The sequence below is a fragment of the Lissotriton helveticus genome, chromosome 7 (genome assembly GCF_964261635.1).
Source record: "Lissotriton helveticus chromosome 7, aLisHel1.1, whole genome shotgun sequence".
Classification (NCBI taxonomy): domain Eukaryota; kingdom Metazoa; phylum Chordata; class Amphibia; order Caudata; family Salamandridae; genus Lissotriton; species Lissotriton helveticus.
In genome coordinates this window covers 1212065678-1212090450 of record NC_136068.1, presented here as the reverse complement: position 1 = coordinate 1212090450, position 24773 = coordinate 1212065678, and the positions used below count along the sequence as shown (strand labels likewise).

General features: G+C 44.8%; 1 protein-coding gene across 1 annotated transcript in view; it reads right to left on the bottom strand.

The window, feature by feature from the left end:
• The window catches only part of C7H17orf67 (chromosome 7 C17orf67 homolog), a 147876-nt gene that overhangs the window by 43611 nt on the left and 79492 nt on the right, over positions 1-24773 (bottom strand). Inside the window, exon 3 of the mRNA XM_078650801.1 lies at positions 12284-12430. Coding sequence (XP_078506927.1) covers positions 12314-12430 — 117 coding nt within the window. The 3' untranslated portion in view covers positions 12284-12313. The remainder of the gene's footprint in view (positions 1-12283; positions 12431-24773) is intronic.

The window sequence follows — 24773 nt, the reverse complement described above, 5'->3', positions numbered from 1 at the left end:
GGCCAACATGGTGGCACTCCAACGGTCTCACAGGTAACATTGGGTTCCTCGAGTTATTCCCCATCTGGGTTGCTCTGATGACATGGGCTGACGACTTCAGGGGCCGCTCAGTGGTTTTTTGGTCCGACAATATGACTGTTGTTGATTGCATTAACCAACAGGCAGCACGCTGCAAAATGATCTTGAGATTGTTGAAAGAGATTGTGCTGCTTTGCATGAGATTGAATGTACTGTTCAGGGCGAAACATGTGCCAGGTGTACTGAATCATGCGGCTGATGCACTCTCTCGTTCACATATACAGGCATTCAGGGGTTATCTGCCCACAGCAGACCTAGAGGCAGCACCATTCCCAGAAGCAATGTGGCTAATCGGTGCCTCGGATTACAAGACCTCGTGGCAGCGAGTCTAGCCCCCAGGACAAGGAAAGCATACGAAGGAGCGTTTCGTTCCTATTGCACATATTTAGGTCCCACGGGAAGTCCGAATTGGGGTCAGGAGGAATCCTTCCTGGGGTACCTGGTTGCACTACACAGGGAGGGCCGATCAGTGGCAACGGCCGGTAGGCATAGGGCGGCTGTTTCCTTCATGGCCCAGGTACACGGCATAAAAGACCCTACAGGTTCTTTTTTGGTGAAGAAAGCCCTTCGCGGCTGGCAGCGCCTTGAGGGTTGCAAGAAAGATACGAGGCACCCGATTGGCTTAGACAGACTGTCTCTGCTTTTAGCAAAGCTGGATGAGACGTGTTCCTCCCATTACGAAGCAGTTCTGTTCCGGGCAGCGTTCACATTGGCATTCCATGGGGCCATGAGGGTGAGCGAACTTGTCGCAAGGAACAAGAGAGATATGGAGGGAGGCTTGTGCAGGGATCACATCCAAATAAGGGGTGATTCAATGGTAATCACGATAGCCAGGTCCAAGACTGACCAGGGGGCTATGGGAGACAGTGTTGTCGTACAGCGCAGACGTGGGTCCCCCGTTTGCCCGTTGAAGGGTGTGGAAGACTATTTGGCGCTGAGAGCGGCCGCATGGGGGGGGAGTTTGCTCCGACACAAGGATGGCACCCCACTGACGAGATTTCAGTTTCAGAGGGTGCTAGCACTGGCAATCGCTGACGCGGGCATGGACCCGTGCGATTTTGGGACCCACTCCTTTAGGATAGGGGCTGCTACTGAGGCTACAGCCAGGGGTCAGAGTGCTGAGGAAGTGAAACAATTGGGCCGTTGGTCCTCGAACTGCTTCAAGAGGTACGTGCGCTTGCACATGTTGTAAGTGATCAATTGACATACACTCACGTTTTCTGTCTTTTGTTTACTTTGCAGTTTCGCGAACCTGCCACGCAGGGCGGAATTGGAGGTCGACCCTGCATCAAGAGACCAGCGGTCAGAGGTCACCGACTGGAGAGAGGATGGTATGGGTCGTGGGCCACTCATACGTGAGGCGCGCCGGTGACGTATTCAAGGAAGGTGACGCGATTCACGCACCTGGGGAATACGGGTTCAGAGTGGCCTTCCATGGGAAAGGTGGGCTCGTTTATGACAAATTTGAGTCATTTTTCGAGGGACTTTTAGGGCGGCATAGGTCAGCGCCATCATAGTACACCTGGGAGGCAACGACTTGGTGACACTGGGTAGACGAGTGTTACTTGAACGAGTCTTGTTGGCTGTTAGCTGGTTGGCTAAAAGAGTCCCGGGGTGCACGATTGCCTGGTCCCACATGATTCCTAGAAGGAGGTGGCAGGGGGGCCTTTCGGTGTCAGCTCTGAACCATTCGGTTAAACGGGTCAATAATAAGATTGGTAGATTGTTCCGTTCTGCACAGTTGCATGTCATTCCTCATGGGTGTATCCGGGGTGACCATATGTACCGGAACGATGGGGTTCACCTGTCCAGGGAAGGGAATGATTTACTCATAGGAGACTTTGTTGCATGGCTAAGAGGTTTGAGGAAGCATGACCTATAGGAGGAGTTGGGGGGGACCGGATCGTCGGTCAACTATCCGGTCTGTGGCGGTAAGGTCATGATCGGTGAGCAGTAATTTCAAGGTCCCTAGAGTGGGGCGCCACCCACAATGGATGGGAGTGCCCGGGGGAAGACGGCCATTGGCCCCTTCCACGGGGAGGCGGCACCCACTAACGATGGGGCGCCTAGGGGGAGATGGCCATGGGCCCCTCCCAGGGGGGGGAGGTGGTTATATGCCCCTCCTTACTAATTTCCCGGGGGCCGGATATCCGCGACGGCGGATAGAGAGTGTGGGGTTGGGGGGGAGAGTCCACGCTGTCCTTCCTACAGAGACCTCATACGGGAACTCGGACGACCCTTAAGATGGCGTCGAGTAAAAAGGGGGCCCCCACCACGACAAGGGAAGTTACAGTTGGCAATGAGGGTAGAGCCCTCTGCGCATGCGCCGCTCACACAGTGAGGGCGGGAGTTTGGTAGTAGGGATCTGACACCGGTTAGGACCTTGCCGTTGGCCCTTAATGCTAGGATGTACAATTTGAATTAGAGTATATGCATTTCCAGGATGTTAGCCAAAAGTACATGACTGCATCGAAATGTAATAAATGACAAATTGTACATAATGCATAATGATGAAACTTTTAATTAATGTTTTAAATTTGTTTCATATTTTAATAAATACGGCCGGGAGGGTGACTCCCTCCCGTCTTCCAAAAGTTCAACTATTGTCCGACTTCCCATCCTTGGGGATATGTGTTGGGAGGGGGTGGCGGGCATCCCGGCCATATGGAAAGGGGCGACCGCTCGGTCCCCCCGAACGTATGGATGGGTGCCCCGAACCCCCCGGGAAACCAGTTTTGGCGGGGGGGGGGCGTAGCCCGGCTGGTATGCCCAAAGCGGCATAGCCGGGGCGCGCCTTCCCCCGCCCAAGAGGGGTTGTCCTAGACACCTCGTTGGAAGACCACGCCCAGTAGGCGTATCGGGGACGGGTACACGCCCTCCCGCAGAAGGATAAAGGAGCGGGAATCCAGAAGATCGGCCTCTTGTTCCTCGGATCGGAAGGCTGCACCCACTCGTTGCTCGTGAGCCCTCGACGGAACAAGCAGCAATTTTGACCCACCCACCAGCCCCTGATAGCAAATGTTTGGAGGAAAATAAAGTTTTTCTGAGTGATGAAAGTTCAGGCCTTTTTTCCTTGGTACAGAGAATGAAGGAACTTTGAGAATAAAGATTTGGTTTGCATTAGAGAAATGCCTTCATGCAGGAAAGTTCAGTGTTAACAGTAAGATGATGTAAAAAAAAAATTTTTTCTTTTCATAGGTAAAACAACTGTCGTATTTATTTGTCGGGCGGTAAGGTCATGATCGGTGAGCAGTAATTTCAAGGTCCCTAGAGTGGGGCGCCACCCACAATGGATGGGAGCGCCCGGGGGAAGACGACCATTGGCCCCTTCCACGGGGAGGCGGCACCCACTAACGATGGGGCACCTAGGGGGAGATGGCCATGGGCCCCTCCCGGGGGGGGAGGCGGTTATATGCCCCTCCTTACTAATTTCCCGGGGGCCGGATATCCGCGACGGCGGATAGAGAGTGTGGGGTTGGGGGGGAGAGTCCACGCTGTCCTTCCTACAGAGACCTCATACGGGAACTCGGACGACCCTTAAGATGGCGTCGAGTAAAAAGGGGGCCCCCACCACGACAAGGGAAGTTACAGTTGGCAATGAGGGTAGAGCCCTCTGCGCATGCGCCGCTCACACAGTGAGGGCGGGAGTTTGGTAGTAGGGATCTGACACCGGTTAGGACCTTGCCGTTGGCCCTTAATGCTAGGATGTACAATTTGAATTAGAGTATATGCATTTCCAGGATGTTAGCCAAAAGTACATGACTGCATCGAAATGTAATAAATGACAAATTGTACATAATGCATAATGATGAAACTTTTATTTAATGTTTTAAATTTGTTTCATATTTTAATAAATACGGCCGGGAGGGTGACTCCCTCCCGTCTTCCAAAAGTTCAACTATTGTCCGACTTCCCATCCTTGGGGATATGTGTTGGGAGGGGGTGGCGGGCATCCCGGCCATATGATTTTGGACTTAAGAAATGTTGTCCTCCCCTGAGCTGATGGATATCTTAATTATCACCAGCAAAAATCCCACACCAATTCAGAATAGTAGAGTACAATGTAAATGATTATTTAACACCAAAATAACAAAAATCCAATCAGTAGAAATGTATTTATGATTTTTTTACTTTTAAAGTAGAATATAGCGCCTAATATATCAAAGCACCAACTGCAGCATCTAGTCACACATGACTGAGGCAAAGTTGAAAGTAATGGGCAACCATGATGACAAGGCCCTGGCTACATATAGTACCACCTTACTTGGGACTTACAAGTACAGTAAATGTGCCAATTGGGTGTATGCCAATTTTACCATGTTTTGGGGAGTGAGCACAAGCACTCTGGCGCTGGTTAGCAGTGAAAAAGTGCACAGAGTACTACTGCCAACAAAAACAAATTCAGCAACACAGAAGAGCAGAAGGCAAAAGGTTTGGGGACAGATCACCCTAAAGCTGGCAGGTCTAAAAGTCCGCAATATATTCCCACAATATTGCAATAGCACCACATATTACCAACAATATTTTAGTGGAATTCCTTACAAGGCTGCCATTAAACATGCATGCCTAGTAACATTTATATTCGTTTTTAAATTGGCTGAAAAAGGTAAAAGCAACAAATATCTTAGCCATGGGTAAGAGGGATCAAACTATTGTATATGCCAAATTGGTTGATGATTGGTTAAGGGGTTCACATATTAAAGCAAAGTGGATAAACCAATAACAGGATTTTTGTCTACAACATTTGACCACATTTCACAGACATACGAAGCTGACAAGTAAATTTCATTTTCTAAAATGTCTAAAAGTTTGGAAACACATTTAACTTCTCCAGTGATCATGTAAATTCATTTTAAAGCTCTCAGAATGGTAAGCTTTAGTTCTCATATACTGGTAAACGTCAAACTAACCTAGTACTTCTCAATAAAAAAAGGAGGTAAACCTAAACCTGAGGCTTAGATAGAGAAGTGCATTTTGACAGAATTAATTTCTACCAATATGCAATTTTGTATTTCATTATTATAAATGTACAATCCTTGTTTTAGTTTAGGTTTTATGACTTATTTAGATATTAGCAAACGTTTCCATCAAGACAGTGGAGGGGTGTAGCCCACTGCTCTGGTGAATTACAGACCACCAATTTTGTGTACTCCATCAGGCAGGCGTAGGTTTCCCAATGCACTGAAGCTTTGTCTTGGGGTACCATGTTCAATGCACCTGGCAGCAAAGTTTTTTGCTTTTCAAAAACAAACTACCAAAGTGGGAACTTCCTTTCCTTTTGAAAAACAAAAAATAAATGTCCGGGACATACCTTGAATTTTCGGTCACTATTTGGGAATTTATCTTTGTGTTTTAGAACTATGATTCATTTGCTGCCAACATTTGTATTCGAGATTTGTCATCAGTACACATCTTGTAAAGCAAAATCCACACAAACAGCAGAAATATATTACTGCAGAATATACCTCAGTGGACTGGATTCTAGCCCAGAGTAAATACAAGTGGCTGAGAATAATGAAACCAATCCATCCATCCACTTTTATGTTTACCTCAAGGTGCCACTAAATGGAACGGGTATGCTCAGGTGTGGGTCCTCACTATGCCACTGTACTCAAGCTCCACCCTTCTCATGAGGCTCAAATAGAATGAAACTAGTCTGAAGTTGTTTGTGTTCCCATCCAGAAAGGACCTGACATGGTAGTTCAAAATTGGCTCCTCCTATTGGATCAGGACCAAGGTTGACTTGCATATGGCTGATTCCTATCTGAGGAGACATTGTGGTCAAAACATAATGAACTGTATTGCAAGGTCTTAAAAGCTACTAATCTTATGGTGTTAATGTATTCACAGCAATGGTTCATTTTGCACCCAGTCTACAAATACTTTAGTCATAATTGTTTTTTGCATTTGAGTTCTCCGCCCCAATACATTCATTATATACTTTCATTTGTCATCATACTCTTCAATGCCCAAGTATTTTAACAGACTGCCAACTTTAGTGCTCCTGCATACATAGGCACAATGTCCTTCTTTTCAACATTTAATGGAGCTTGCGCTACAAACAGTTCACTTATGTGCATCTTCGCTATAATCATTCATCATCATCTACTACATCCCTCCTCATGCCAGACTTTTAATTGTTATCTCACCTGTCCATAGAAGTGTTATTGCTATTTTCACTAGTTGCATTTATATTTTCATACTCCTCCTGATTTTGCTTCTCATTAAAATACTTTACACATTTTCCATCATCCTATGTCCAATGTCTCTCATAATCCAGAATCCGTTCCCTACCATTGTTATGCTGGTCTCCAATATACTTGGCAGATTTTATGGGTATACATTTATCAATTCAGGGCTAAACGAATGACACTGCATTTGTAATGCTTTTCGAAAGGCCAAATGTACCTACACAATAAAGTTTTAAGTAACTTATGGGCGAAATATTATCATTTCTATAAATATTACACTACCTTCCGAATACATGCTATTTGTACTATGAAGTGTATATATTAGGAACATGGTGTCCAGGCGCGTACTTATAAAAGGAATCAGAAGCAGAAGCAGAACTAGACGAAAAAGGTTTTTAACTTTAACTTAAATATCGCAGGATCATGAATGCAGTGCAAAACCAGGGGCAGTGCGTTCCATGCCAAAGCCCCTTTCCGGGCAATGGAGCTCCCACCCAGCCTTTGGCGGTTGAACCTAGGGATCTGCGACAGAAGTTGAGAGGAAGAACGCAGATGTCTCACTGGGTTATAAAAAGCAAAGCAAATCTTTTCTGTAGGTAGATAGGTCCCAGGCCATGGAGAGCACTATGGGCCATAGCCAAAATTTTGCATTTTATTCGGGACTCCAATGACAGCCAGTACAGAGAACGCAAGTGAGCGCACACTCTGCACCTGCTAGACAAACCCAGCAGGAGTCTGGCAGCCACATTTTGAACTACCTGCAATTTATTCAATAGGTTGCCCGGGATGCCAACATAAAGAGCATTGGCATAGTCCAAACGGGACAAGATCAGAGTGTGGACAACAGTTTCCTTAGCAGGTCTTGGAAGGAGAGGAAGAAACTTCCTCAGAGCTTTCAGAGTGCCGAAGCAGGTCTCAGCCAGCTTTTTGACCTGGGTTGAAAAAGTCAGGTTTTCATTGAACCAGACCCCCAGGTTTTTTTGCAGAGTTTCCCCCTGCGCTGGGCATGGGGAAGCCCTTGCAGTTGTGTTAGCTTTGTTTTCTCCAAGGGCTAATGTTGTTCAGAAAATGTGATTTGAGACGGGGTGTCATACCAGGGTCATAGTCAATAATTCATGAGATCCTTCCTTTCACAACACAATTGAAAATAATTATTTTGCAATGTTTCCATGAACAATTCAGGGGACATAAACCATTACTGCTATTTCAGAGTGTATTTTTTAAAGAATTTAAAAATGGTGTGTGGCTTCCATGCTGAACAAGATGGCAGCAGAATGCTAAACTTCATAATGACTTAGAGCAATTTACTTTAAATAAGCCATCTTTAATCCGCACTTTGACAGCCAAAGCATTTTTTGAAGCTCCACAACATTTCAGCAACATTTTGAGCCAGCAGGTATCAGCACGGAGCGTCTGGTGTGCCCCGGAGTCGTGGCGGTGGTCTCCTGTCAGACTTGTGCAGCCACCATTTCACCTGCACCCCACTTGTGCTATCGGCTCTCCAGTATTTCATCTCGCTGTGTTCAAACTAATGTCCTAGCCGTTTCTAATTGTGCCCTATGCACTGATGCTGCATTTGCCTTCATTTTTAAAGTGCATGAAGGCTGGTTCTATTATTTGGCACTGCAGCTGTGCATGAACATATTCAATCAGCAGACACCATTTTGTCTATGCACTCCTTGTTATTCACATTTCTATTATCTCTACAATTACTTCTTTTCAACATGCTGCCTACTTGCCAGGATTTTCTATGGAATTCTTCCTAATATATAATACAATGGAGTGACTTTCCATTGCTGCATCTTTCTTCTGCTTCCTTTTTTCAATGACTGCATCTGTCCACCTCTCTTCATTAATTCATTGATGGACTAAATATTACATTTCAGAAGATTCCACATTGTTCCGGGCATTATGTCGAAATGGCCAGTGATCTACTTGAATCGTCTAAATCTACTTCTTCAGGCACAAAACCTAAAAGAGTGTAGAGTGATCCTTCATCACCCATTATGTCTTCTCATAATCCTGTTTTGGACACGATCCTTGATGAGGTGCATAGTCTTAAGTCTTTAATGAGTGCCACTAACGAAAAACTTCAACAAATTGAGGAGAAGTGGATCGCTATAGCGGGCAAGTTCTTTGAAATGGAAGAGCATGTTAGCGATCGTCAAGATGTGGACCCCAATAATCCTTTACTAGAGCAAGAGATCCAAAAGCTTAAACTCCACCCTGAATAGCTTGGAAATAGAAACAGAAGGAATAATCTTCACTTATATGGATTACCAGAGAATATTGAGGGTCATGATCATCTTGCTTTTGTGAAGTAATTCTTGCCCGGTCTTTTAAATCTTCAGAATAATCTATCTCTTCATAATCAATGGGCCTATTGCTTGGGTCATCTGCATTTTACTAGACCTAGAAGATTACTGAGGGGAGTAAGCACTTCCACCATGTACTGGTGAATGAAATCCCAGACACTGCCCTGAGAGATACCTGTGCCTGTCAGCCTGCTGTGCATGACAGGCTGGTACTCTCAATCCAGTATGTTCCAGGTGAGACAAAAAGAGTAAGGGTCATCCCAGGGGCAGTTACTGATAGGCTGGTGTCTGTAGTGCCCCTAAAAATAGCTGGTTCCCTAAGGTTGAGAAGGGTGTTAGTCAATAAAGACCTCCCCCTTGACTGTCTCTTTGAAAATGACCACCCAGAGGTTGGTCGCAGCCGAACAGAGGTACTTGCCCAGTCCCAGTCCTCACCAAAAGATTTCTTTTTGGTGGGGGCTGAGCCTGCAGCTAGTGCAGGTAAGCCCCAAAAGAAAGAAAGAGAAAGTGTAAAAAAGGTGGCCAACTGTTGGCCCCTGTTCCAGTGAGCCATGGGCATTCTACCCCAGTAGGGGAGAACTCCATTGGTGTTACTTGTGAAACCCTACCTGCCCCACAAAAAGTGCTGGCTAGTCAGGCAGCTGCTTAACTTTAGTTGTTGGCTCCTCAGCTGAGAGAAAAATAGTTGGAAGAAGGGTGATTGCTACAAGAGATTGTAATGCTCCACTCTAAAGCAGAACACAGGCAACCAGAAACCTATAATCTGGATCCTTCACCTGTCAGGGACGAGCTAAAGATGTGGCTCTGGGCACTGGCAGGTGTCAGTGGCCCTCTGCCTGGTGTTAACCTTCTTAGCTGCACTGTCCTTGGCATGGTGGGCTGACCCCATGTCAAATAATAACTTAGGGCCCCTGATTCTGTTGGCCATGGTGGGGGTTACTCAAGCTGTGGGTAATCTTTTTGGGTAAGATGTGTTGCCCTGGCTAAGACAGAATGAGCAGAGGTGGACTACTCTGCTACCAAACTAAAAAGATTGGATAAAGACACTAAAGAGATAGAAAATGGGCATTTTAAATTGGGTCCTGAAAATGTTGAGGTAGGCCAACTCCCCAGAGGAACTGACATGGACAGGAGGATATAAGGCAGAGTAAGCCCTGCAACACTCCAACCAGTTCCCCTACTCTTCTTTGCCTGTCAGACTAGGAAGACACCTCCAGGTTTGGCTGAGTCACCTGGCCTGTGGGATGTGGGGTGCTTGTGTGAGAAACTGGGTGTCTGTTACAATAACACCTCCCACTTTTTGCCTAGTTGTTGATGCAACTTTGACTGAGGTGTACTGGGTCCATGCCAACAAGGTTCCCAGTACACTGTTCTTTCCCTAAAAATGTCCCACAATTGGCACAACTTCAGCTGTGTTTGTAAGTCCCTAGTAAATCATACTCTGGGTACCTAGGGCATGGCTACTGAACAGGGTCCACTGGGGCTACAGCACGAATTGTGCCAGCCCAGGGAACCATCACCAAGACCATGCACACTGCCCTTGCAGACTGTGTTTCTTGGTGCAGGGAGATCAGAAGAGTCAACATGGCACACAGCACTGTGCCATGCCCTGACACACTGCATGAGATATATGTAAGTCACACCTACTGTAGACCGCACAGCCCTAAGGGAGGGTGCACTATATCCCATGCGTGGTCCTATGAGCAGATATTGCCCTACAATATCTGAGCCATTATTGGATGTTGTAAGGGCACAGGAAAGCCATAAAGAGTGCATGGGCTAGAAACTTGTCATTGTGAGGTTCCTCGCTGCATGATGAGTTCTCTGTACCTGGTACCAAACATATTGTATTAATAAATCCTCACTGAATCCAGTGTGGTATTTATCAATAAATGCACACAGGAGACCCTTTAGATGGTAAACCAAAAAGCACACAGAGAGGCAGCAATAAAGATACATTATACAATGCTTAAATACAGCCAATGAGACACATGTCCTTCTTTTGATATGAAAAAAAGTCCTTCTTTTTATGATCGTTATATCCTGTTGATAAAAGGATGTACAGATCGACAGCCAATATTCTTAATAAATGAAGACCAAAGAAACAGCTAACGTGTTTCGCCCGTAGGCTTCTTCAGGGCTAATCCTCAAGGTAAGCACAGCTAGACTGGTTTCCACTTGAGTAACTATTCAAGAACGTATCTGCTAGTAACAGAAACGATAAGGATGAAGCGTGAGATCACAGGGAAGAATTTGGTACCGAGAAACTGACGAGTCGTGAGACCAATACTGGATCTGCAGGAGTGGTACATATCATAGTACTAACCAAAAATATGCCTGAAATGTCGATACGCTTGTGAAATAGTGAAATATTAACAGGAATTTAGAAAGTATCATTGGGGCATAATAAACTGGAAGCATCTCCCTGTGTTCTCACGCTTCAAGAACATTGGCTGTCGATCTGTACATCCTTTTATCAACAGGATATAACGATAATAAAAAGAAGGACTTTTTTTCATATCAAAAGAAGGACATGTGTCTCATTGGATGTATTTAAGCATTGTATAATGTATCTTTATTGCTGCCTCTCTGTGTGCTTTTTGGTTTGTTCATAATTGTTTAGTCCTGTGGCAGTGGACTAGTGAGGTGGGCAGCATTTGTGGTCATATTCACTAAAAAAACCTCTTGTGTATAGTCAGGTGGTGCAACAGATAAATCCCTTACTGCCATTTCAGTGTTTTTCCACCCTTTAGATGGTCCCCTGAAAACATACCAGACACTGGTGTGTGCATGTTTTATATTTAAACTTATCTAAATATACTTAAAAATTTTCCATCACTTGTGACTAATTCTAATTAAAGATGAAAGCTCTCCCTTGTATTAGTACACTAGTTCACTGGTAGAGAAACTCCGCCAGCATATACAGTATTAAAGAGAGGACATCTGGAAACATCTTCCAGCTTTCTTATAAACTATTCCAAAGACTGAAAACAGCAGAAAACGAGGTGTTGGAAGAAACAATTCAAGCCAATTGCACACAAAGTGCAGAATTCTATCCTCCCTAAATGCAAATCATGAAAGTGCAAAAAAATACAGATCCAACCTCAGCCAGAGCTTCTTTTCATTGCAACCGCTGTCACTGTTATTTGATATCTGACATACAAGAGAAGAAACATTGCATTAATATATTTTACCCTAAGGAAACTCCTGGCCCGTATAATGTTTTTTGTGATAATATCTGGAGGTTATAGAATAGTTTTCTGACACCCTCAATGATGAAATGCAGAGCTCACCCGCAGATACTCAGACCTGTGAGAGCTCCATTCTTGTACACACACAGATATTAGGTGTCGATGCATTGGTACGCTCAGTTGTTTATATGTCTCCGAGTCGTCTGAACAACTTAATGTGTTTATTAATCCCACAGTGTCATCCAAATTTACACCATTCATGATTATTTATGGACAATGATAGCTCGTGATCTGAAAATAAAGATGTGATAGTCATCAGGGAGTTCCCCTCACATCATCTTCCACTCGCACCCTGATCAAAATATTGAAACAGAAAATGTTAATAATGGATTAAGAATAGGGAACACCTTTATTTTACACATCTATCGCTGGATATTTGACCGCTGCTATTCCAAAAGACACGATTCTGCAACCAAATGCAATATTATCGTGTATGCAAAAATCTTACTCTGCGGCCATGAGAGGCAAGGCAGGCGTTCTAAACAGGATTGGCGATGTTTCTGTTGCAGTGGGGCTGGCAGTGGGGGTTCAGCCAATGCTCAAGAAACTGCTCCTCGGATCTCTGCTCCAGTCGCTGAAGGTAAAGCATGTATTCCTGTTGGGAACAGTAACACAGTGTCAGGTATAAATCAGCGTCTAAAAGTATAAATCATAAGCAATTGAGAAACCAATCTTCGTAGACAAATTGCATCGTGTCTCCATAAAGAAGGTCATGTTGATTTACTCTGAAAATCTGACATGCTGTCAGGATGCTGAAAGCACATAGAAGGTATTTGAGTTTTTATATAAATGTGCGCTCATAGTTGCTTCTCTGTCAACATCTTGCCTGTGTTGTACACACCTCTGAGAAAGACGCAAGGTATGTTAGTAAAATCAATGTTAAGTAGAAACAGATCTGTGGGCTAAGTTTGTCTGAATTATAGCTTCAGAGATCATAGTCCCTCTGCTGCTTATTCTTGGAAGTTTCCAGTAATAAATTATGAGTAAAAAGTAGACATTAATATTTACATCTTCACGTGTTATTTTTTAATATGATTGTAACCTTTCAACTTGTCTTGGCTGGAATAGTTGTGTTTTTACGTGTCCAAAAGTATTTTAATGGCATTACAAACTGTAATTTACCAGTACAGTGGCAATTACAGTGCAGTAACTTCACAACCAGAGTTACAGACCACATTTATCCTAAATCTCGAGTGTGGTTTTACCAGAGGATTATAAATACTCCATAGTATAGTAAATACGATCAGTAGTGGGTGATACTACATAGATTTCAGTATAATATTACAGACTTCTAGGCTTTTTGCGGGAATATATTCTACCAGGTTTAGCCTTTTGAATGTGTCCAAGTTGCTACCTACAGCAAATTTGCATTGTGGAATGGTGCATGCAAAACATGCCTCAGTATACTGATTATATAAAAAAAAACTTCCGGTCCACCCAAATCGGCCCCCAGAAGCAACTTATAATATATAGATTTATGACATTCAGCAAGCTTCCACAATATGTATAGCAGATTTTAGAAGTTCTATTAAATCTCAATGAATTTCTTTTGTAGCCACCAGACACATGTTCAAATAATCTTGTGATCATATGCTGAATACTATCAAAGATTTCACCTATTCACCCATTATTTGTGTCGTTAATTTAACTTTGATGAAATATGATCCGGTTTCCTTAAATTGACCCCCTATCCTGTTGCCATATTTTGCACATATTGCAACCACTTAATCTGATTTTTAGCAAGGCAATTGAACAGAGCAGTCCATCTGTGAGGTAGTTAAAGTACCACTTTTGCTTTTCTGGTACTTTATTTTTATATATTTCAATGGTTTTTATCTAGCTATTTCACTGTCCACATAGCACGAAAATCCTATGCAGTTTTAGCGATGGAAGATTAAATTGTTTGGAATTGGAAGTTCTGGACGTGTATCAGTATTATGCACTTTTGGCACATCAGTTTCTTGCTCAATTAAATCTGAGGCCTGTACTATTCATCCTAAAAGACACAACTTCAAAACCAGTTCTTAGAGTTCTTTGAATATTTTATACTGAGATAAATCGTGGATCGTCTGCATGTGAGTGCTATTCAGGCTCTGGCCCTGATGATGGAGGAAGTAGTTTTATGTTCGCATTCAATAAAATCGGTGATTGTAGTGACTCTGTGAAGCCCCACGTTTAGTCCTCATTCCAGAAGATATGAGAGGAAGTCCCTCCTACCAGATCGCCCCAGGATGGAAAGAGTTAAACTTTACAAGTTTGGTGCAGTCATTGGATAAACCTAAAATCTGGACAGTTTTAAATACCAAATGATTTGAATTAAACCAAATTAATCACAGTAAACGGCATAACTCTTCTGGGTGCTCCACAGCATTGCTCAAAGGCATAATTAAGAACCTACAGTTTGATAGACAAAGGGATACAAATTCTTCCAGTGTCTCTACCAGCATTTTTAGATTGTTTATGCAGTAATGTAAATGGTCCCACTGCTCTAACGCAATTACTGAGAGTTCTGGAGCAAAGTCTCCCGCAGTAAAGAGTAGAAATCTGACTTGTGAACATGCCTGGCCAGAGATTACCGGTCCCAGGATGCTTGATTACGGTCCAGGGAAGACATGGCTTGGCAGTTCAGGCTGGACTGTTCCCATAAGGCACAGGGTCAAGACTGATTTGCATATGGCCATGTCTGAACTGGGGTGGTGTGGTGAGCAAAATAACAATGGATTAAACCCAGATCTGTGACTTGGGATGAATGTTTTGCAATGTGCATCATTCCGTCCATCATCCTGTGTGTTTTGCTGTGCACCCTATGTGGGAAGGGTAAGCCCAGACATGGGTCCCGTGCTCGCTACGCCACTGGAGTCAAGCTATCCTGGCTGATGACGGCGATAGCCAGACACCGGTCCTTGGATGCTTGATTCCGGTCCAGGGAAGGCTTGGCAGTTCGGGCTGGACTGTTCCCATGAGGCACTGGTTCAAGACTGATTTGCATATGGCCATGTCTGAACTGGGGTGGTGTGGTGAGCAAAATAACGATGGCTTAAACCCAGATCTGTGACTTGGGATGAATGTTTTGCAATGTGCAACATTCCGTCCATCATCTTGTGTGTTTTGCTGTTCACCCTATGTGGGAAGGGTATGCCCAGACCTGGGTCCCGTGCTCACTACGCCACTGGAGTCAAGCTATCCTGGCTGATGACGGCTGAAAGCCAGAAACCTGTCCTAGGATGCTTGATTCCGGTCCAGGGAAGACATGGCTTGGCAGTCGAGCTGGACTGTTCCCATGAGGCACTGGGTCAAGACTGATTTGCATATGGCCATGTCTGAACTGAGGTGGCGTGGTGAGCAAAATAACGATTGATTTAAGCCAGATCTGTGACTGGGGGTGAATGGTTTGCCAATGTGTAACATTCCGTCCATCATCTTGTGTGTTATGCTGTTCACCCTATGTGGGAAGGGTATACCCAGACATTTTTCCCGTGCTCACTATGCCACTGGAGTCAAGCTATCATTGGCTGATGACGGCTGATAGCCAGAAATCGGTCCTAGTATGATTGATTCCGGTCCAGGGTAGACATGGCATGGCAGTTCGGGCTGGACTGTTCCCATGAGGCACAGGGTCAAGTCTGATTTGCATATGGCCATGTCTGAACGGGTGGCGTGGTGAGCAAAATAACGATGGTTTAAACCCAGATCTGTGACTGGGGGTTAGTGTTTTGCTAATGTGCAACATTCCGTCCATCATCTTGTGTGTTTTGCTGTTCACCCTATATGGGAAGGGTATGCCCAGACGTGTGTCCCGTACTCACTACGCCACTGGAGTCAAGCTATCCTGGCTGATGATGACTGAAGCCAGAAACCGGTCCTAGGATGCTTGATTTCGGTCCAGGGAAGACAGGGCTTGGCAGTTCGGGCTGGACTGTTCCCATGAGGCACAGGGTCAAGTCTGATTTGCATATGGCCATGTCTGAACGGGTGGCGTGGTGAGCAAAATAACGATGGTTTAAACCCAGATCTGTGACTGGGGGTTAGTGTTTTGCTAATGTGCAACATTCCGTCCATCATCTTGTGTGTTTTGCTGTTCACCCTATGTGGGAAGGGTATGCCTAGACGTGGGTCCCGTGCTCACTACGCCACTGGAGTCAAGCTATCCTGGCTGATGACGGCTGATAGCCAGAAATCGGTCCTAGGATGCTTGATTCCGGTCCAAGGAAGACAGGGCTTGGCAGTTCGGGCTGGACTGTTCCCATGAGGCACAGGGTCAAGTCTGATTTGCATATGGCCATGTCTGAACGGGTGGCGTGGTGAGCAAAATAACGATGGTTTAAACCCAGATCTGTGACTGGGGGTTAGTGTTTTGCTAATGTGCAACAGACCGTCCATCATCTTGTGTGTTTTGCTGTTCACCCTATATGGGAAGGGTATGCCCAGACGTGTGTCCCGTACTCACTACGCCACTGGAGTCAAGCTATCCTGGCTGATGATGACTGAAGCCAGAAACCGGTCCTAGGATGCTTGATTTCGGTCCAGGGAAGACATGGCTTGGCAGTTCGGGCTGGAATGTTCCCATGAGGCACAGAGTCAAGACTGATTTGCATTTGGCCATGTCTGAACTGGGGTGGCGTGGTGAGCAAAATAACGATGGATTAAACCCAGATCTGTGACTGGGGTTGAATGCTTTGCCAATGTGCAACATTCCGTCCATCATCTTGTTTGTTTTGCTGTTCATCCTATGTGGGAAGGGTATGCCGAGACGTGGGTCCCGTGCTCACTACGCCACTGGAGTCAAACTATCCTGGCTGATGACAGCTGATAGCCAGAAACTGGTCCTAGGATGCTTAATTTCGGTCCAGGGAAGACATGGCTTGGCAGTTCCGGCTGGACTGTTCCCATGAGGCACAGGGTCAAGACTGATTTGCATATGGCCATGTCTGAACTGGGGTGGCGTGGTGAGGAAAATAACGGGGGGTGAATGGGGGTGAATGTTTTGCCAATGTGCAACATTCCGTCCATCATCTTGTGTGTTTTGATATTTACTTCTAAAGCGCACATTTACCCGGAGATGCCTTGGTGCTATCTCGACTGGAACTTGTAAAGAGTGCTTACTGTGACCTAAAAAGCCATGTTTCGAGGGCTTTCCTAAACTAAAGCTAGGAATTCATCAATTTTATATGAATGGGTATCCGGTTCCAGGTTTTGGATGCGCGTAGCACAAAACTTCTTCCTCTCCAGGAGGAGAGTCTACATTTTGAGACCACAGCATTTTTTGCTGAGGAGGAGCGTAATGTCCTGGGTGGTAAATACCATTTACATTTTACTTTCAAATAGTCTGGACCGATACCGTGAAAGGGCCTTAAAGGTGATGCATTGTGTCTTAAAAGTGGCTATTTGCCTTACTGGCAAACAATGTAGTGTATTTAGTGCCATGAAGGCACTTTGGGACTCCCAACGGCCAAAGTGTAGCCGAATTCTGCAAGATTTGCAATTTAATTATGTGTTGCTGTTGCATGTTTGCTTATAAGCCATTACAGTGGTCAATTCTGGACATGACCATATGGGTGACTACTGTCTTTTGTAGATCTGCTGGGATATAAGGAAAAGTTTTCTTTAAGGTTTTCAGGGTGTAGAAAGCAGTGGAAGAAACCACATTCACCTGGGACCCAAAGGTAAGTTCGTTATTAACGAGTACCCCCAATTTGTGAACTTTCTTGACTGGTGGAGGGGGGAACCCAGTCCCACCAGTTAGCACGAGGAGAACCAGAAGGAGTTTCGGGGACCAAACAGGAAGACTTCTGTTTTCCCTGAATTAAGCTTCAAGAAGTTCCTTGTCATCCAGATGCTAACCACCTGCATACAGTCATGGAATTGGGGACCCTAGCTTTGTTCTTTTTTTGTTAGAGAACCCATGATCTGGGTGTCTTTGGCATAGGATGCAAGGGAAAACCCAAACGATCTGCCAGGCTTGTGATGTAGATGTTGAACATCATTGGGCTTAACGATGAACCTTTTGGAATCCCACAAGGAAGAGAGAATGTCTCAGAAGTGTATTCATTCCGTGCCACTGATTTATCATGAACATAGCATTGGGAGTACCTTATTATATTTTAGAAGTACAACCTTCAATTGGGAAGAGATTAAACTCCCAAGTTTGGTGTCTCTGGAATCACAATTTAAAATCACAACTTATGGTGAAATTACATTTTAAGTTGTGTAATTCTGAAAATATAACTTATAGAAAGTTGGCATTTTCTTCGTTTAGCCATTTGGTGCCTGCTGCCTGTCTTTGGATACACGTCTGGGGTGCGTGACAGCTGGGCTTTGTGCTTTCCCTCTAGACAGCCACACACAATGGGAGCCTGGATGTGACGTAATGGCCTTAACGGGCCATTAACTGGCTTGATGGAGGGGGCACGGATGAGCACTGTCTCACTTACACCTGAATAGACTGTGTATTTTCCATACACAAAGGGCTGCCTTGCCCCCCTGGAGTGAGTCTGGAGCCTAGGGAGGAAGGACAGGGACTCTGTGAACTTCAAAGGCATCTCTTTGTAGTCACCCCCACTTCAAAGGCACAGCTGGGTATAAGTACTTAACCTCTGACACCACCACAGTAGACTACAGGACCTGTGAATAACTATGCCCGGTGAAGGTATGCTGTGCTGCTAAAAGGACTGCCACCCTGCTGGACTGCTGCTCTGGAAGAACTGCTTTTCTGCTGTGGTGCTCTTCTGACTGCTATCCTCTGCCTTGCTGAAGAAGGACTGGACCCATCTCACTTGAACCCAGAAGGACTGCAAGGGCATGCTGGCTTGCCCCCTGTTCTAAGTCTCAGGCACATCAAAGACTTCTCATCAACCTGCAATAGCACCTGGATTTTGCTCCCGTGGACAGAGCATCACCGAATGCACAGTGCATTATTTCCAGTTTCTGATGCATCTCCCACTTTGCACAGTCCTGCCCCAATGCATCGCCTTCAACCCAGCGGGTCAATGACAAAGCATTGCTCCCCACAACTTGACTCCATCAACAACGCATCTGAGGTACTTTTCGACATTCCAAGGCTGGTGCCTAAATCTGACACACGCTCTATCTAAGTCAGCCTGAACTATTAGATTTACCCTGGTCTAGTGCATCCAGATAGCCACAGTTGGAGCTTTATGCTTTTAAGCACTACATTACAGTTTATTAATAAAAAATTCATAGTTCCGGTTATACTTATTGGATTTTTCTCGTTTTAATCTTTTCTTGTTCATAAAAGTAAAAAAAAAAATTCTAAACTGGTGTGTAGTATTTTTGTGGTATTTTCACTGTGTTACTGTTTGAAGTGTTGCACAAATACTTTACATATTGCCTCTTAAATTAAGCCTGAGTGCTTTGTGCTGAGCTACCGAAGGGTGAGCACAGGTTAATTTAGGGTTTGTGCAGACTTACCCTGACTAGGAATGCAGTTCCTGCTTGCACAGGGTGCACACCTCTGCCAACCAGAAGCCCAATTTCTAACAATTGCCGAGAAAAGTTGAAAATCTCAGCAAAAAGCAGAACATCATCAAATAGCAGTCCATGCCCTTGTCATTTCTGGATTAGAATCCAAAAATGTAATTCTGGAAGGCCTCGAGTAAAGAAGTTCTCCAAGTAGGAACGAAACGCGTTGGCTGTTTGTTCTGGATTATAAATAAAGAAGAAAATTAAAAAGAAACTTCAAAATACTCTCATGTTTTGTTTTGTGACTATCTATCTGGTGCTGCCTCCACATTACTCGAAGTCTTTATCTGGAAATCCAGTGGGATCAAAGCACAGCAGGTCCTGGAGGCTTTTTGCACAGAATTTAAGATATTTGAGGGACTTTAAGATTGAGGTGCTCAACTTGTAGTCAGCTGTGGGTGCTATTTGTCGGTCTTAATTCTGGAAGGCCTACCACTTTTCTCACCTAATTTCACTCAGAGAAATTTTAACCTGTGTGTTAAGGTTGAATAATGAATGACCAAAAAGCTGAAAATTGTAATGCTTTTTCTGATCATCGGTGACTGCTCATTCCAACCAGAATCCAAATGAAACTTTGCATGATTGTTCAAAAGACATTACGTAAGAGGAATTTGCCATGCTTTACTAGCTTCTATCTCAGGAGGATCTAGAGGCCTCAGGGGCAAGACTTGTTACTTTTGAACATCCCGAAGCTCAAGACAGCCTTTGCCAGCAGACAGTCCTTCTCAACAGTTTCCATATCAGCATGGAAATGCTTTATAGCCACCCTGGGGAAGCTAACTCCACTCCTGGCATTCAGGAAACAACTCAAGACTCATATGTTCAAGTAATTCCTGTGCCTTTTATTTCCTTGCTGCTATCTCTCTCTCTCACTCCATAACTCAACATTAAACAATGTGTTGTCTCCATCATCCTCCTGACGCAAATGTTTTTTTAGAGATAACTGTTTTGTTGTCAGTTTGTTTTTGCTAAACTGCCCTATTCCACATCTGATGTAACTCATGAACTGTCTTTCTAAAATGGTCATGACTGTACATGTAAACCTCAGAAGCTAATGGTTGTTTCAAGTGAAAGTTCTTCTTATTGAATGGATATTCTCTGGATATCCCCTCCTTTGTTGTTCCCTTTAGTCCTAGCTGTGTCCATTAGTATCTGAAAACAAAGTGATACATTTGCCAGATTTCTGGCATTTTGAAGTTCATACAATGCTAGCTAGAAATCAGACAGTATGCACGTTTCCCAAATCGCTACCGGAATCAATGGTTCTCTCAAATTGTTTATAATATCCACCAGAACAGGTGCATGAGTGACCATTCATTCTGCTGTTTTGTAACTGGAAGTTAAGAGGTAGTTGGATGCCATTTAATATAACCTTGTATCACTTTCAGGACAGATCTTCAGTATAAAGCAGCATACATTTATAGATATCCATGAACTAAATGGTTTTTTAAAACACACTTCCATCTCTGACAAACAAACGAACAACAGACATGGCTAGACACATTTTTCTGTTCTAGCATACAGATGTCTCCACCGGCTAAATATCTATCTATACTGAAGATGTGTGTATGGTAGAAAACTATCCCAGAAAGTTGTATGTCTCTGTACTAATGATAGTTCATAGTTGTGGTTCATTAGTGCTTGTGTTTGCACTAGTCTCTAGACAAAACCAATAAATATGCTGAAAAATAAGGTTTCAACAACACAGACAGGTTAATGGTCTCTTTAAGAACAGTATCTAACAATATCAAAGCTCTAGTGGGAGCAGCGGTGGTGGCTGGGAGGGAATGGGAGTGGCGGGTGGGGGAACTAAATATTATTTTTAAAACACTTACCTCCTCACGGCCACCATCTCCCCTCCGTCATTGGTTTGCTTCCTGACGAGTCCCTGAAGCAGGAAGCACCCAGGCTACCCTAAATCAATCACAAATCTGCAATGCAGCATTATGATTGGTCTGTGCGCCATGGTTCGGCGCTCAGACGGGGACTGTGCATGCTCTCCACCCTGGCTGTGTATCACAGCCCATAGGAGAACATGCTAGTGCACATGACTGTTTGGCCGGCCCAAGACAGCCGGCCAAACCGCCATGCGTGCTTATTGTGTACAAACCACTCCTCCATTGGCTTAGACACCAGCCCTGCCTTGCTTAAATCAAGCTCCATACCTACAAAAAATAAAATGATAATAATTATGTTATTATTATTTTATTTTTCCTTTTCCCTGCTCTGAGAGCAGTGGGCGACGCTCCTCCGCATTAGCGGAGGTGCTGCCCCTGGGAAACAGAGTTGGTGTCTGAATACAGCTTTAAATTAAATTAATTGAGTCACTTTACAGATGAAACGATACTCGGGATGCACGATTTTCTTCTGGGGTTTGCTAAGCAGGCTGCCACAATTCTTCCAGGTCTCAGTACCTCTCACAGGCGCACAGGTGCATCTCCAAGATCTCGTCAGCTCAGTAGCTCAAGGGAGCCTTTTCAAACAGAAGGGGGATGGGAGCACACTGCCTCACCTCCCAGCACAGTTCGCCCCTTAGCATTGTGGCAAATGCTCCTTTGAGCTATGTAGCTGACGAGCTAGTGGAGATGCACCGGTGCCCCTGTGAGAGGTACTGAGACCTGTAAGAATTGTTGCAACCTGCTCAGCAAACCCCAGAAGAAAATCGTTTTTGATCTCTACTGATGAAGGATAAAATCCAGAAACACATGTGTCTAGGGATTTACAACACCAACCTGCACCAACTTTGGTGAACCACTACAGCTAAAATTCAAGTAAGAAATCACTGTAAACTGCATTTACCACAATGCTAAGGGGCTAACTGTGCTGGGAGGTGAGGCAGTGTGCTCCTATCCCCCTTCTGTTTAACATGCGTATGATGGCCTGGGGTTTTCTCTTCTTTTTTGCAGTTGTATCTGCCTGGATGAAAAATAAAGATGTAAAAAAAACACTCTAACGAGATATTGCCTCTGGACTTACCATAATGCTCTAAATTATGTCACCTGACCTGGTAGTAATGTTAGCACAATGGAGGCAGTACTGAGTTACCCCGGATTTATGGTCTAAGTTAAATTTGTGCTGGTGTAAATACCATTGTTGTCTCTACAGAATTTCACACATCCTCCTAGAGTCGTTTCCACTACGGATTATTGGAGATACCTCTCCTGGAAGATATTTTACCAAAATAGTTGATTTACAAACTATGGGAAAATCCATCTGAGGAATTGCAATGGGCAATCTCTGTGACGGAGTTTCTCCATCTATGCAAGGGCACTGAAAATGCATCTTTGATCTTTGGACCCATTGTTGGTGCCCACACTCCTTCCCATCCAAAGGACATGATGTGGGCATCCCAGGACATGATAGCATTCTCCTATTTATTATTTCTGCTATTTTGCCATTTTGTTTGTCGCAAACATATTTGGGAGATAATTTGCTTTTATTTTAGTGGATTTTTTAGACTGTTCCACATTTTGGCCCTCAATTAGAGTGGACTGGTAAATGTTGAGGTATTGATTGCACCAGATAAAATCTGACTCTGCCGAGTTGGAATTTACCAAGGGGTATATTCACAAGACGATGTGATAACTACCACAAGAGTAGCGTAACGCAACTTTCAACATCGCACCCCATTGCGGGAAAATAACCCAGTGTCAACGTGGAATTCACAACACAGCAGTAGCATGCGATAGTCTGCCGAAACCGTGGACAATGTCTGCGATACAACTACCTCGATGGAGACAAAAACACAAACCATGACACCAAAAAACCCGCGATGGGCCCAAGCGCGATGAGGAAACCAGCGATAAGCAGCACCAGGCCTGCAACACAAACCTGGCAGGTAGGAAAAATCACCATAACATAAAAGTAGAAAAAACACCCAATCACAAACTGACCAACACCCAAGCACCATGGAGGCAGCCAGGGTAGGCACAGAGGATGAGCGCAACCCCACAAACAACCCTGGACGACCAGCCCGGGACTTCGGGGACAGGGAAGGACAAGGACAAGAAGAAGAGGAAGACAACATTCAGTCTGCAGGCGAACAGGATCATAGTCATGGAGGTGATGGAACACCATCAACAACTGTTCATCACCTCCAATGTGTCATTGGGCACCAAGAACGGAATATGGCGGGACATCGCAGACAAGGTGAATGCTGTCGGGAGCACAAGAGGACAATGGACAAGATCAAGAGGCGATGAAATGACATCAAGCTGCGGACCAAGGAGAAACTCTCCGCCAACCGGAAGGCAGCAACGCAGACTGGAGGTGGGGGCCCAGCGCCACATCTATATCTGGATAACATGAAGGAGCTGGTGTCGACAGTCATCAGTGTGAAGACTGTGGCCGTAGTCGGGGGATCGGACACTGCTCGACAGGACACAACACAACCACAAACGGGTGAGTGACCACCAGGTACTGGTGGGATGGGTGGAGACGGGCACAATGGCACACATGCACAATCAAGCAGAGCACAGTGCACACCCACAATGACTCTGGGTTCTCGCTTAGATCTACAGACTGTCACAAAGCACAATGCCATGCTGTCTGAATGTCAACATGTACCATGCGGCTACATACATGTGGACACATCGTAATACACCATCTCTCCTTCAAATTGCAGGGGCACCATCAACACCTCCTGCAGAGCAGTCCCAGCCACACTTCACTGATGACAAGGAGGACAACACCAGCATCGACACCCAAGCCATCCAAGTCATCATGGAACTCACCTCCAACTCACCTCCAGGATCAGGGCAGGCCAGCTGCATCGAGGAGACCCCACCCATTACCCAAAGCACCCAGCAGGAGGCACCCACAGCAGGGGCGGTGGGTGAGATTTGAAAGTGGTGGGGCGCAAGGTGATTTGCATACAGCACCGTAGCGAGTGAGCGCAGCGAGCGAGCACGAACCCCTTAAGGGGGGTTTGGGGGGATATCCCCCCCCAAGAAAATTTTGAAAAAAGAGAAGAAAAATCGTGCATTTTCAAGCAAATTTGAGAAAGCAGGAAGGTTAATAAAGCAATTGTGAAAGTGCAGTTATTACATAAATAGATGGCATAACATAGGTAGCTGCTTATACAGTATAACCACAGAGCTTCATACATTCCGTCCTATTACGCTGCTGAATTCAGACTATAAGACTTTCATGGAAATCTGAGCTCTAAGAGTAGAAGAAGTTGCACAGCAGTTGGGAGACAGCCTTTACAAAGCCCTCTGTCCCACTTGTTTTTTGCACCTTTCTGCCCCCTGTTCCACTCGTTTTTGTGCCCTTCTGCCCTCTGTCCCACTCGTTTTTTGTGCCTTTCTGCCCATAGGGGGGGTTCGGAAAATTTTGAAAAAAGAAAGAAAATCGTGCATTTTCAAGCAAATTTGAGAAAGCAGGAAGGTTAATAAAGCAATTGTGGAAGTGCTGCAGTTATTACATTACAAACACACGCCCACACACAGAGACACGCT